The 14,754-nt window shown below is 46.2% G+C and overlaps 1 protein-coding gene across 1 annotated transcript in view; it reads right to left on the bottom strand.

The window, feature by feature from the left end:
• Nucleotides 1-14,754, bottom strand: part of DPF3 (double PHD fingers 3) — a 251,100-nt gene that overhangs the window by 47,627 nt on the left and 188,719 nt on the right. The window contains exon 8 of the mRNA XM_063090345.1: nt 4,983-5,111. Coding sequence (XP_062946415.1) covers nt 4,983-5,111 — 129 coding nt within the window. The remainder of the gene's footprint in view (nt 1-4,982; nt 5,112-14,754) is intronic.

The raw sequence follows: 14,754 nt of genomic DNA on the forward strand, positions 1-14,754 counted from the left end.
AATTCATGAGGATCTGCAAGGGCTGGACTGTCAAAGCAGATCTTCACAGACACTTATAAGCAGCATGTTAACTGAACGGCCACTCAGATCTCACAACCCAAGCCAAGTGACACTGCTTACGTCTCTGGACATGTGCTCTCATGGAGGCCACAGACACTAGCCACACTTAGTGGGAGTTCAGAATCTTCAAAACAGCCCAGTTGAGTGTTGTGCCTAATTAGGGATCTTCTTTAATGTGGATTCATCTCATTGACTGCAAAATTGGTAGCTGGAGCAAGGAATACCACCTAGACATTCAGTGCCCTGTGGCTATATCTCCTTATTCCTACCCAAGTCCACCAGCCAACTCCAACCTCAATTCCCTGGACTCCACTTTCAAGTTAAGCTAAGGAAGGCAGAGTTAGCCAAGCACTTCCCCAGCCATTTTCTCTTATAGTTGGAGCCACAAAGTGCAGAAGCCCACCACTCTCTACACAGAACCCCTCCCATAGCCCAAGCCAGCCTCAGTTCCCATACCTACGCCCAGGCCCGCATGGGTACGCATGCACACACAGACCGCAGAGGGCCAGGCAGAAGACATTCCCACACGCAGAAGGGGGTCTAAACCCAGAAAACCAAAAAAACAAGCTGGAGGGTGGGGGAGGAAAAAGAAGGAAAGAAAAAGAAAACTAAAAAATTGAGAGACAGATATGATGGTTTTGCCCTCGTTGTAAGACAGGTCAGCCAACATACCTTTTGACTAGGACCTCGCTGCTGTTCATTCCTGGGACTGCCAGCGAGGTGGCGGGTCTTCTCCATCGCCCAGGGGTCTTGAGCAACTGTTGCTTTGGTTTATTTCAGGAGGTGCTATTGGAAACATAAAACAAAGTGCCTGGGAGGCACTATCAAAAAATGGAAGAAACACGGGAGACTTGATCATCCAACGGGTATTTATGTGTTTAAACAGGGGGAGGGGAAGGGAACTATACTACGAGGTATCGTTCTTTCTTCCATGAGGGCAGCCTGGGGTTGTTCGGTCTCTGCTGAGCCCACGACTTTCAGCTGATATTCCATTCCAGCGTTTGGAAGTTGCTCTTTGCCAGGAGGAAAGTGAGGACGAACCAGCAACAACAAAACAGCAGCTCTGCAGACGCAGGAGGAGGAGCCAGCCCAGGAGGCCACTGCTGGTCAGAGCCCGGCGCTGGAGGGCCCGGACTTCTCAGGAACTGCTGACATTCTCTCGCAATTTTCTCGCAAGCAGAGAGGAAGATGGAAAGGTCAGGGAGCAGAAGTGGGGAGGGGTCTGCCGTGGGGAGCCACAGGCTCCGTGGGGCACGGAAAGTGCACTCATCTCCCACTGAGGAAGCTCTCCCCCCGTGGCTCGCCTCTAAACAGGATATTACTTTGATTTCTTTGATTTCCCTTCTCTCCAAAAAAAAAAAAAAAAAAAAAAACCTGATTCTAATAACAGCCAGAATATATAAATAATAATTTTTTAATGTGATTGGTTCTTTGTTTCCAAACCCAATGCTCCTCTTCTCTTCATTTTGCCAATAAATATGAAAACTGAGGAAATCAACTCTGCTCATGTCAGAAAGATCCCCTTCCCCCCAAAAAGAGATAATCCGCCTAACTTTCTATTTCTATGGAAAATAAATAGCACATCACGATGCCCTCTCTCTGAAGAACTGTCACTCTGCGCTTTTGTTTAGTTTTGTTTCAGTAGTTTGTGCCTCTGTTGTATGTACTCAAAATAGAGGGACAGCAGGGGAAGGGACACATGGGAGGTGAGAAGAAAAAGCAAGGATAAAGGGAAAACCTAAGTTGTCTTTCATTTAAAAAAAGAAAAAATCAGAACCAGAACAATGACCAAAGTCAGAGGGGGCTGATGGCCCAGAGAGTCTGTTCCGTGGGTTTAGCAACCGCCCTTTTTATCTGCTGTGGGCGAACCCCGGCCACTGCGGCGTCCTCGACAGGAGCGAGGCTCTTCCAAATCGTCCTCATCAAAGCCGTGGAAAGTTGACGTGTCACTTTCTGACGTGGAACCGAATAAGTCCTCCGTGGTGCGTGCTGCAGCCGCTGCCTCCTTCTCCTTCCCGCCTTCTCCTCCCAAATGAGCTGACATGTATGATGAATATATCAGCACATGGGTTAAGCAACAGACAGCATTATTCATATTCTCATTACATTGTTACAATGTTATTCATAATAGCAAGATAATAAACCATTTTCATATCAAAAGGGATTAACCAGGTACATCACCTGGTGACAGGGATCTGGGACAAAGCAAACATTTCCAGGGAAGAGGGTGGCCCCCTCCCAGAAAAGGCATCATCTCTACCATAATATGTGCGTCCACAGCTTCCGCCAGCAAAAGATTCAGCCGTGGTTTCTTCTCTTCTGCATGCACACACATGCATGCACGCTCACCCGGCCCCACCCCAGACAAAGATTTTCCTTGGTGGTTTTTAAGCCTGGTTGGTATTTCTTTGGTGTTTTTAGTTGGTGTTTCTCTGAACAATGTTTGTCCTTCACTTTGACAGTCAGCTTTACAAAGGTATTACTGTCAGATAACCCATTCAAGGTGGTTAAGCCTCCATCCATTTCATTTTTATTTTTACCTGCTTCTAATCCCATTCTTTCAGAGCCCTTTCAATTCTGCCCTTACACCATGTAGTTCATTTGCACTGAAAGCGAAAGGAAGTTGGAAGGTTTGATAAGTGGTGACTAATAAGAGTCTCTCGTCTGCTTTAACCACTGGAGGAAATTTCTGTGATCTGTACCCACATACCTGTGTGCATGTGTACACGCCTATACACACACACACACTCATTCAGACACACAAACTCCAGCCACTAAACACACCCAGGTCTTGGTTACTCCAGAAAGTTCAGACTAGTCAAATCTAACTCAGAGCACTAAAAAGGTGAGAAATAGGGAATTTAAAAAAAAAAAAAGCCTAATAAAATACAGTATCCTGAAATCTATTGAACTCAGGTTTAAACTTTTTCACATTCTGAACAGACCCAGGACTGCACCCACATAAGGTAGTGATGTCCCACTGATGACGCTAGAATGAGGACTCTCACTTTCTCCCTGGAAACAGAAGCAGTGGGGTTGACGGCAAGGGAAGGACAGCTCTTTCAAGCTCCACACTCTTCTCTGGAAGGACCCTAGGGAGGCCCCAGAGACGTATTCACCCACCTGCCTTAACAAGCACATCCCAGGGGCTAGTACTACCTGTTTATTCCCAAGGTATCAACTATTTCAGGAACAGAGTCAGACCTTGACTAAATGATACCAGAATTAATCCTTGGCAAATGCAATGAGAATACCTAGGCTAGTATAAATGGCCCCCTGGTCACATAGCAGACAGAACCTAGGAAAGGAAAGCTGAGTGAAGGCTATGCAAAGAGAGGCTTCGTGTAGAAAAAACAGCTTCCCACTTCTGATACCCATGGATTAAATTCAAGCAGCCCATCTTTTGTAGGAAAGAAAGGGAGAAATTTATAGCAGTTTGCAGTGAGAATTCTGAAGCTTCCCTCTCTAACCCATCCAAACATACAGCAGTCCATAACGTTCTGCATAGAAAATCACTCCACCAAGTGTCCTTGCTTCTGGCAGTTGAGGTTTTGTCTAATTGTTTTACTTTTAAAAAACACTAAATTAAATTTCGTTTGTTTTATTTTCTTTTTAAGTATCTAAAAACCAGAGTTCACTGTCACAAGGGCCCTGTCTTCTAAGCACCAGTACAGTAAAAAGTTTAATGTTAGGTATCACGTTTGGACACTGATGAATTGACAGAATTGCACAAATGGGCCACCATTAGGGTCCTGGAGAGTTCAATGTTGAGAGTTGCATGCAGCAGAAACCACAGTCTTTTTTCCAATTTCTGACTTGCCATGCAAGTCAGTCTTGAGCCCCAAACAACCCTAACATCAAAATATCAGAGGGCTGAGCCTAAGGTCTGCAGACCAAGCACGGGAAAAATCTGAGGGGCTACGGTAGAGCCAAGTGGTCAGCTCACTCCTTCTCTTGGGACTGGGAGTGGAAAAGACACTGGATAGAAAGAGATAAGGGAGAAATGACTCCTCACTGCTGGAACTAACTGCCCAATCGAACTGTGTTTCACCTACTAGTCAGTAGTTGAGACCAAAAATGAGGCTGAAATCCTCTCTCCTCCCTGCCTTGCACTTTGGTCTAAGTTGTGACATAAAACAATATAAAAAACAGGTAGTACCAACCAATCATGACCAGCCAAAAATAATGGTTTGAAGTGAAAAACAAAACAACAGCTTGAACAAAACTTGAAGACCTGAACTCGTTTTAAGAATAAAGAAATAAGACCTAAAGTTTCTTTTTGTTATTTTAGCCTTTGGATAGGTCAGAAATGAAGAAACATATGCCAAGTCAACTCCAGATTAACCCTAGGAATGTCTGTCCTTTTGTCTCCTGGATCTATCAGGGTCTCTTTTGTTGGTCCACGGGAGAAAATGGAATGTGTGGGCGGGGGGGGTGTTTCTTCTGCTACCCAGGAACCCAGGGATCTGACATCCACAGATGTGGGCTTCAAGATGTGGCTGCTCTCCCAATATACATGTGTCCACACTCTTCAGGTGTGCCCCAGGTACTTCCACAGAACAAACATGTTTTTGTCACGTGCGCATTGCCCAATACACCAAAGCATGTTGCCTGTGTCTCTGGGTGTTTCACTGCGGTCCATCACAACACACACAAAGAAATAGCCATGTCACAGAAAGGCCGGACACAAGTCAAAAACTTCTCCCTGCCCTCTTCCCTGGACCCTAGGACATCACTTTTGGTTCTTAACACCCAAAGGAAAAAAAAATCAAAATGACCTGCAAACCCCTCTGCACCTGAAATCATGACCACCAAAACCTTTGCGCTCCACTGTCCAAAACCCCACCACAAGACAGCAGCAGAATGTGAGAGGAACAGTTCCTGGGCTACAGGCACACGATGCAGGAAGGGGCCACACTCACCAGAGCGTCCACAGTCTGCACAGGACACCAGCTCTTCGGGCCGCCCACTCTTCTTGTTCATGTTAGAGCCCCCCAAGCAGAAGTCACAGTAGTTATTGGGAATGACTGTACCATCCGGTCCTTTCTGGGCTGTGGGAACATCAAATAAAATTCCAATTTTAGGCTGAGATGAGTTTCTACTGTCCCCTCTTCTCCTCCCACAGTGTGGTAGAATTTGCTCCAGAAAGAATATGCAATTTAGAATCTGAGGTTTTGTTACAACCAAGTTGTTAAAGTGGGCTAGGTTTTCTTTTTGATCCTTCTCGGTTCAAAGGTACCAATGCCTTGCAAGTCATCCGGAGTTAAATTTTTACAATATATCCCAGCACTTTGTTTTTATAGAAGTCACCTGGCTCCTCTGATTGCATCCCTGGATGACCAAACCACCCAGACAGACCACTGGACAAGTGAACTACTCTCAGCCCTGAACAACCAGCCATCATGGCCAGGTCCCAGACAACAGATGGCAACCATAAACAGTGGTGTGCCAAGAGGAAGACAAGTAGTCACTGCAGGGACCTTGCCCTCGGGAAAGATGTCCTTGTTTAGGAGATATTCATCCTGTCCCTGAAAAGGAAAACAAAGAAGCACCAATGTGTGGTCATTTCCAAGTAAGACACTGAAAAGGCTCTTGGGGACTTTGATGAACACCTTGGCAGGTACGCAGGTGTCCATTACTGTTCACCCTCATTTCTCTGAATTCCAGACTCATTGATAATGGTAAGCACCCAGGACAAGTTAATCTGCAGACCTCATCTACCTAGAATCAGACCTGGACATGGGTTTACCAGGCGCTTAGCTCAGCCTCATGCCAGAGAGGGTTAAATGGTGAGTTAGTGGGCAAGTCTTCTCACTCAAAACCTTCACAAGGAACTGAACAAACTGACTTCACAACCTACCTCTGCTGAGAGTCATTAAACAAAGACAAAGTAATATCTTGAGACATGACCCTGAGAACAAAACCTTGTGAGAATAGCACAGGACCTCAGGCACTGAAATCATTCTCAGTTTCTAGGGGCTGGCTGAAAAGCTTTGGACAGGTTCTTTGCACAGCGAGAAATGCTTCCATTTTCTTCTGTTTTTCTCTCCCTATTTATTGTGGACATTTCTTTGTTACATTCACACTTTCTTGTTTGCAACTAAAAGGAAAAGTTTCTCTGTTTATGGGATCAGCCCTTACCACTGGGGTATCTCCCTCCTCCCCATACCCAGTGTCTGCTGCTATCTTTCACTATTCACTGACTTACATTAATCTGGGTCCCATAGGGTACAAATCTGTAAAAGGAAGCAGATATGTGGGCAGAAATACCATCCAGACAGTAAGTGATAAACAGATTCACCCACTTTAATATGATTCCCTCTGGCCTTGACTTCCTCCAAGCTTCTGCTTTGCCTCCAGGAACAGAAAACTTACCTGGGGAAGGCGGAAGACAAAAGCCGGCAGAATCACATTATAGAGGGTTAATCCGTTTATCAGTTGCTATTTGGATTGTTTAATCAGTTTCTCAGTCATTGATTTCCATCTTCAGGGAGGCAGACAATTCTCTGCAGGAAAAGTGTTGGCTGTTTGGGGAGACAGGAGCTGGCGACCCCCCGTGGTCTGGCAAACGTGGGCTTTTCTTCATCAGTCACTGGATCTCGAAAACATCCACGTGGCATACAGAAGGGTTTTGCAAATAATCTCCAAAACTACTATATCTACAAAAATGTCACTCTGCCTATAAAATGTCCATTGACCAAATCCAGAAGCTCCAGGGTCCCTTTCTTCCTTTTCCCTCAACTGCCATCTTTGCCCTTTCTTAGAACTCTCCTAAGAAAACCCAAGCACACCCACGAAGCAAACAAACCCAGGGTTTCCTCATCAACAGACAGATGGAAATCTATCAAGTGATAAACAGAAAGAAGAGATGGGATATATTCGATTTAGGGGCCGAGTTTCATGATTAATTTGAACTACATATAAGATGTGGAGATGCCAATCACAACTTAGGCAGTTTCGTGCATGAAAGGCAATCAAAGAATCCCATGTAAATCATTCCATAAAAACTCTCAGGGGGCCCAGTTTCCCCATCTGACTCTCTCCTATACTCTTAGGGACTTCCTATAACGTCTGACTTCCTCTCCATTCACAAAATCTTTAAGCAACCAAAGAATCTGATTCTCTCCAACACACTGTATCTCTTGTGATGTATAAGGATGGATAAGTAAAATACAGAGGATAAGAACTTCCAGATAATTCTTTAGAATATTCACCACCAACAGGCCATGGTTAGAACATTCTATTGAATCAGGAACTCCAATACTGCAAGAAATAAGAAAACTTCAGAAATGATCTAGTAAAGCAAAGCAGATGTTGAGGGAGGAACTGATCTTATGTAAAAAGACCAAAGGAACAGAATTTATTCATCTGGAGAAGGGAAGTTTCCAATTAGACTGCATCAGAGCAGGGTCCCCACCTGTATTTGTGTTGGTTGTTGGCCATACAAAGTACCTGTTCAAGGGGGTGAAGGAGACTCTAAAATCCCATTTGTAGGCCCTGGTGTGTGCAGTTATGACACGGCGGGCCAGTGCATTTCAGTCTAGCAGTGGCCCAGAATAGAAAGTGGTAGTGAACAGCTATGGTTTATTTTCAGAGAAATCCTTTTGGCTTCTTCATTTCCTACTTTCTTCTTACGACAATGAGTTCAAAGCATCTTGCCATCAGGAAAAAATGGCGTGGGAGGAACTAATAGCTTATGCACCTGGTTCTCTTATACATTCCGGTATTTAGGGTTGGTTTCTTAGTGAGGCTTCTCCCATGGAGCTCTCCAAATTCCCAGCCAGAAGTGACCACTCCTGCCTTGGGGAGGGCACTCTGTCTACATTCCTATCATGCCCCTTCTCTTGTTTATACCCTTATACACCTGCCTCATCTCCCTGTATTCAATAACCCACTCCTTAAGGTCAGGGACCATATCTAACTCGTTGGAACACCTACCTGCACTGCACACCAGAAATGGTTGCCAACAATTGGTGGGATGATGACTCAGAAAGGGGTGGCAGAGTGTGAATAGGCGGCATGGTGATGTCCCTGGGACCTTCTCCTGGGGGACAGAGCACTATGTTTGTTTTCCCTGTGGCACACTCTTCCATCCCTCTGCTATCATTCACTGCCTCTGGTTTATTTCCCCACTCCTCAGAGAGGAGAGCTGGTGTATGTCCAAATGGGTTGGTCAGTCGTCTGGCCTGGTCTCACAGCCAGCTCCCAGGGTATCAAGAGTGGGTAGCTCAGGGCCCTGGATGCTGGTAGAACAACACCGTACCCTCCTATGCTAGGTGAAACATCATTCCATACACAAGCACACAAGAAAATACAAGGCTATGATTCATTGTCTCTTGACAAGGGGGTACCAGGTCCTATCCCCCCATTCAGCCTCCCTTTAGTTCAACTTTTTGTTGGGAAGAAAAAGAAGCGGACATTTATTATACTACAAAACGGTGGCAGATGCTATGCTAGATGCTTTACATATGTTATGCCATTGATTCTTACAAAAACTTTATGAAGTTGGGATTATTTGACAAATGAGGTAACTGAAATCCAAAGAGATTAAGGTGCTGGCTCCAGACCCCAATTATGCCTTTTTAGAGGCAGGATTCACCCCTGGTTTGTCTGTGTCCCCAAGATTCTGCCTCTAATCACACTTCTCTGCCTCCGGGGAAGTCCAGAGGCAAACAATTTCTGGCCGTGGCTTGCATATAAAATATTTTATAAATCTTTTTAGAGTCAACTTGACTCACTCAATATGTTGTTTACGAAGCCCAAAGTGATACTGGCCTGATAAAAGTGGAAATTCCCTTTGAACCTGAGTGTAGCGCCCCTACCACAGTAATCCATCCTGGGCGATCCTGTTTATTGTCATATACTCTGTGAAAACACTTCTCTGGAGAATTCCAGAGGCTCATGTAGGAATTTCTTTTTAAAATAAAGCTCACTCCATGGCTAGATTGGCCTCTGGCCTGACCCAGCCATGAGCAATTTCCTGGTACTGTCTATGAGATCATTATAAAAAGGATTTTACTATAAATAGGAAGTTTGCCCGGAGCTTGCAAGTGGGATTTAAATAGAGTCTCTGCTTTTGCATATGGGAAATTGAGTCCCGCTTTATAGAATAAGATGACGGCAGGGCAAAGACCCGAGAGGTGTCTCAATGGCAGTGCCCACGATGATGGATTTAGTTTTCTGTTGATTAATGTTCATGGGCTGAGATCATATAAGAGATACAAATAAGCTGCCGAGAAAATAAAGTGAGCCTTAAGCGTTTAAGAATTTACCTGGGGGAGATAACTCTAAAAAGCTAAAAGGGAAATTAGGAACAAAGATCATGAAGAAATGCAGAAAAAAATAACAGATGGTGGGAGGGAGCATTCAAGTAAATCAAAGCAAGAAAAAGGAAAAGCCAAGCCTCAAACAGTCCCACCTCCACGCTCAGGAAGAGGAGAGCAGGGATTCTAGCAGGTATTAGTACATGCTACAGGATTTTTGAGTTAAATCAGGCCTTGAGTCTATGGCAAATTAGACCCCAAATCTTCCATAAAGCTACTACCCAGACACGGCTGTCTTTCCCCCTTTCAGTCTGATCACTGCTGCATGTGCCTGCTAGTCACGAAAAGAATGAGTGGCAGAGACAGTCTGGCCACCAGCAACTGCTCCTCATCTGGGTTCTGCTGAGACCAAAGCTGCATCCCAAGTGTCCTAGGGAAAGAGGAAGCAGGCCAGAAGTTTAAGTTCCTCCTCGGCACACGCACAGAAGCATGGTCTCACATCCTGAGCAAAGCTCAGACCTCCTGCCAGGGCCTGGTGTGCAACAACACACGGCCATACTCAGTGTCCCCCAGCCCATCCTGGCCCCAGCCCCAGTTCAGCAGCTGTTTGGGGGTGGGGGGCCTGCTAGTTTGGGGAATACAGCCCTTGGGGATCTCGGGGGCAGTGAGCAGAGCCCTCCGGGAAGAGATGTGCCTCTCATCACCCCTCTCTCTTGTTCCCCACCACCCTCCACAGCTGACAGTTCCCGTGTCCCTCTGCAGGTCTGACATGTTTCCATAGCAACCAGAATCCTGGGCTCCAGCAGCCTCTGCTCTTGCCACCTGTTATTACTTCATCTCTCAAGTGTAAAGCATCCTAGCCCGGTGCCACTTGGCTGTGCAGAGCGCATCTTCAGAGGACAGAGGAAAGAAAAGGGGAGAGGAAAGGAGGGGAAGTGGAAAGGCAGCCCCAGGCTGGCCACACTGGCCTCATAGGACAGGCCGGGCTACAGGAGGAAGCTGCGGAGCAGGGAGGGTGAGGGGCAGGGTGTGCACCGACGTGCCTTCCCTTCCAAATCAGCCAGCAGGCCTCAGCTGGAGGCCACCGCCACATCCTGCCACCTTCTAGCCAGCCTTTAATGAGGGACGGGAAGGGAGGGGAGGCAGGCATGGGCTGGGAAAAGAGGTGGGCGCCGGGTATGGAGCCGGCCAGGAGAGGGTTAAAAGTGGCCCAGGAAGACTGTGGGAGGCTGGACCGAGGGCAAACAGCATCAAAGCCTGGATAAATGGCCTTAATTCTCATGCTCCCGATGCCCTGCTCCCTACGTGTTTACTCATATAAATTATCCCCAAGGCCTGTCACCTTTCTTCATTGCTTCCCTTGAACTGATGAAAAAATAAACTCCACGCATCCCAGGAATAAAAGTGTTGGGATGTCATTCAGGCTGGGCCTTCTTGGCCACCCAGTGGTGACTCAGGCCTCATTCCCGGGCTCCAGGAGGAAGACATCTGCTGCCTTCCTCCAGAAGGTAGAGGGGCAGGGGAACCAGGAGCCCACCAGGGAACGGACAGCAGGGCCTGCTCACCACACGCCATGAGGCTATCGCATCCTGCACAGCACAGAACCCGCTCTTCCCCATGGGCCATGTTACCACCAGCACTGAGGATGCTGTGCATGTATGATAAGGGTTGGGGGGAAGGTAACACAGAATGATTCCAGGCACTGAGATTAGCTCGCCTGGAGAAGAGAAGGCCGAGGGCTGATTTAATAAAGCTTCAAGTTTATGGAGGGGGCTGATAAACCATCACACCCCATATCACCGAGGACAACATGAAACAAAATGAGCTGAAATGGCAGCACATACAACAGGACACTAGAAATGGAGGTGGTTAAACAGCCAAAGTCATGGTCAGAGGGGTGGCTTCTCGGAATAGGCCTGTGCACACAGGGAAGGGGGCCCTAGTCCCAGCTGTTTGGGTGCACTGCCTATGCAGAGGCAAGAGAATATGCCAGATGACACCTTAAGGTGCCTTTTAGGCCTATCCTTTGAGGATTCCAATAGGATGAAAGAAGAGACAGAAAAGCGAAGTTTTCCAGAGGAAGCTGAACTTCCATCGCTGTTTTCTATTTGTGTATGTGCCTCTTTCCCTATCAGCTGTGAGCTCCCTAAGGGCAGGGGCGGTGTCCTTCACCTCTGTATCCCTGGCACAGTGACGGATGCAGAGCTGACAATAAGTACTTAATGAAGGATGGACAAATCTGCACAGAGGCAAAGGCAAATAAGAGTAGGGACTGAGCGGCTGCAAAGGCCCCTGAGTACAGAGTGACAATCCCAAGGCATTGCAAGCACCAGTCCCTTCCATATCAGGAGACAGAAAGAGTGGGGAGTAGAAATAACTGGCCTATTGGAGAGAAGAAAGCCCACGGTCTGCTCTCCCACAGGAATCCTCTCCCTTAGGCATTTCTTAGAAAGCCAGAACGGAAGGAATTAAGAATTCCCAGATTCAGTTGGCCCCAGCATCTCATTCAGCCTCTCACTGGGTCCAGCAGTAGCCAGTGAGAAAACAGGCCCTGCTTTATTATGTGTCTTGGTGGCTGTAAAATATTATAAAAATTTTTAAGTGTGGTGTCAGCCCTCCCACCCCTCCTATGCCTGTCTTCTTTTCCTTCATCATACCCAGGGTCTTCGAAAAGTTCATGGAAAGATTCATATTATCTTATATTATCCACAATCTTTTGAAGTACCCTGAGATATAAAACTCGCACCTTCAGATACAAACCTTGTGAATACTGACTCCTAAAAACTGGGCTGTAAAAGCGGAAAACACGTATCGGCTCATGCTGATGTCTCCACCTTAAAGGACATATTTGGTTAGAGGTGCAATTTGCAATTTGCCAGAAGGTTGCAACAATCTGCCTGGAGTTTGCACACCATGTCACCAGTTCTGGGGCTAGAAGGTTGCATGACCCACCAGTAATGTCCTTCGGTGCTCCAGCCTTGAGCAGGTAATGCTGTGCCTCACTGATGCTTCGGAAAAGTGAGAAAAAGGCCCAGCAAAGCACATGAATTTTCTCAGTGTGATTAGGGAAAGCACAACAAGGTATTTCAGTTTCCCCAGTGGAAGATCAGGGGGTCAGTTCTTGCCTTGGCAGAGCAACTCGTTATTGCCACCACATGAGCCAGCTGAGGGGTGCATGTTAACATGAAAGTGACTATATCAACACGGCTCTAAACAAAGTGCTGTCTCTCCCCTTAAAGAATTTCACAACATCTTGGTATGTTAGAGCTGGACAAGCTTCATTGATTGAAGTTGTCAGGATATGATTACTGTGGCGATTAGAATTCAGCAAGCCCCTTCCCATTCTGCCTATTCCTGCCCCTCTGCACCTGCCTAACCACCACCAGCACTGAACTCAGTCCACAAGTAGATCAGCATCTTCTATGTCCTTCACACTGAAAAACAGTATCTAAGAAAAGGAAAAGAATGTGCCTCTTGCTTCAGACCTGAGGATTAGGAACAAGTCAAGAGACCACAGAGCTGAGGGGCAGCACGGCCCAGGCCAGGACACCCCCAAAAGGCAAGCCAGGAAGTAGATGCTGGAAGCCAGAGACGTTTAACCCACGTGGGACGGAGCATTAAGGAAAGAACAAAAATCAAGCTTACCCCTTAGATTTAACAGTACAACCTGACTCCTGGCCAGTTACTGACTCAGAGCATCCAAAGGAAAAAAGAATTAAAAGGAAATAGAGTGACTGAACATCAGTCTTCGAAAGCTACATTTCTCTAAGGTAAAGGTTCACCTGGGAACTTGCTGAAAATGCAAATTCCAGGGCCATGCCTCACACCTACTGAATTGGAAACTCTGGGAGTGGGATCCAGCAGTCTGCATTTTAAAGAACCCTCCAGGTGATTCGGATGCAAGATCAAGCTTGAGAACCATGGCTCTAATGTGACATGTGACAGTCATATCACCTTATGCCACATACATTTTCTGTTAATGCTTTGCTTTGTATGAGTTAACTTATTTAATCTTCGTCATCACCTATGAGATAGATACCATTGATGCTCTGATTTTACAGGGGTGATACTTGAGGCACCAGGAGCTAAGTGGCTTGTCTAAGGTAACATGTTAGTCAGTGGCTAACTCAGCTCTGACCCTAGGTAGTGTGGCCCTTAGCTGACCCACCGGAGATACCACCCTACCATGAGCACCTATAGCCACGCACCTAAGGGAAGTCAATCAGAGAGGTCAGCAGGGCCTAAGCACGCAGGGCTTTACAGGTGAGGGCTCTCCAAATGTTACTGTGCAGATCACCTAGAGATCTCATTAAAATTCAGATTAGAATTCATACATCGGGTTAGGGCCTGAGATTCCAGATGTCTTATGAGCTCCCCACTGGTGGCCAGGACACAGAGAGAGGGAGACAGACGTAGGGTACATCTTGGAGGGAGAGCTGCTGTGGGCGGTGAAGGAAACAAAGAGCCAAGAGTGAATCCTAGGACTTTCTCTTCAGGCACAAACATTGTTTTTTTTTTTTTTTTAAAGAACAAGGTCAAAAAAAGATATAAGAGCAAAGAAAGACAATGAGACACAGAATGAGAAAGATGCAGAAAAATTAATGAATAGAGTGATGTGTAGTTTTTTTCTATAGTAAAACTTATTTACCAATTAAAGTTTCAACCAGAATTTGTAATGCAGGGGGTGGGGTCCATACAACATCACAGACAGCTGAAGGTAGTAAACAGTTTTGAAGGGTAAATATGCCTCCTATGGACTGAAGTGTGTCCATCACCCCCAAAATTCATAAGTTGAAGCCCTAACCCCCAATGTGATGGTATTTGGAATGGGGCCTTTGGGAGGTAATCAAGTTTAGTGAGGTTCTGAGAATGGGGCCCTCAGAATGGGATTAGTGCCCTTATAAGACACCTGAGAGCTTGCTTCTCTCTCTGCACCCATGCACACCGAGCAAAGGCCATGTGAGAACACAGGGAGAAAGCGGCTGTCTGCAACCCAATGAGAAAGCCCTCACCAGACACGGACCTTGTTGGCACCTTGATCGCAGAATTTCAGTCTCCAGACTGTAAGAAAAAATTCCTGTTGTTTAAGCCACACAGTCTGTAAGATTGTGTTATGGCAGCCCTAACTGACTAAGAGTGCCTCTTAATACATTCACCTCTTTTGAAAAGCCACTATGCAGTATGATGCATTAGACAATTGGCTGATAGATGTAAATTAAGAGGCATCATCAGTAGGACCGTGACAAAGATTCAAGCCTGCGTCTGGTACCCATCACTTGGGGTTCCAATGTCCTGACAAAACTGAATGGTGTCTAACTCAAGCCCATTCATATCTCAGCTTCCCATCTTGTTGACTGTGTGACTTGGGATAAGTTACTCAACCTCTCTAAGCCTCAGTTTCCTGGTCTGTAAAATGAGAGTAATGGCACAT

This window comes from Cynocephalus volans, chromosome 3, assembly GCF_027409185.1.
Source record: "Cynocephalus volans isolate mCynVol1 chromosome 3, mCynVol1.pri, whole genome shotgun sequence".
Lineage (NCBI taxonomy): Eukaryota > Metazoa > Chordata > Mammalia > Dermoptera > Cynocephalidae > Cynocephalus > Cynocephalus volans.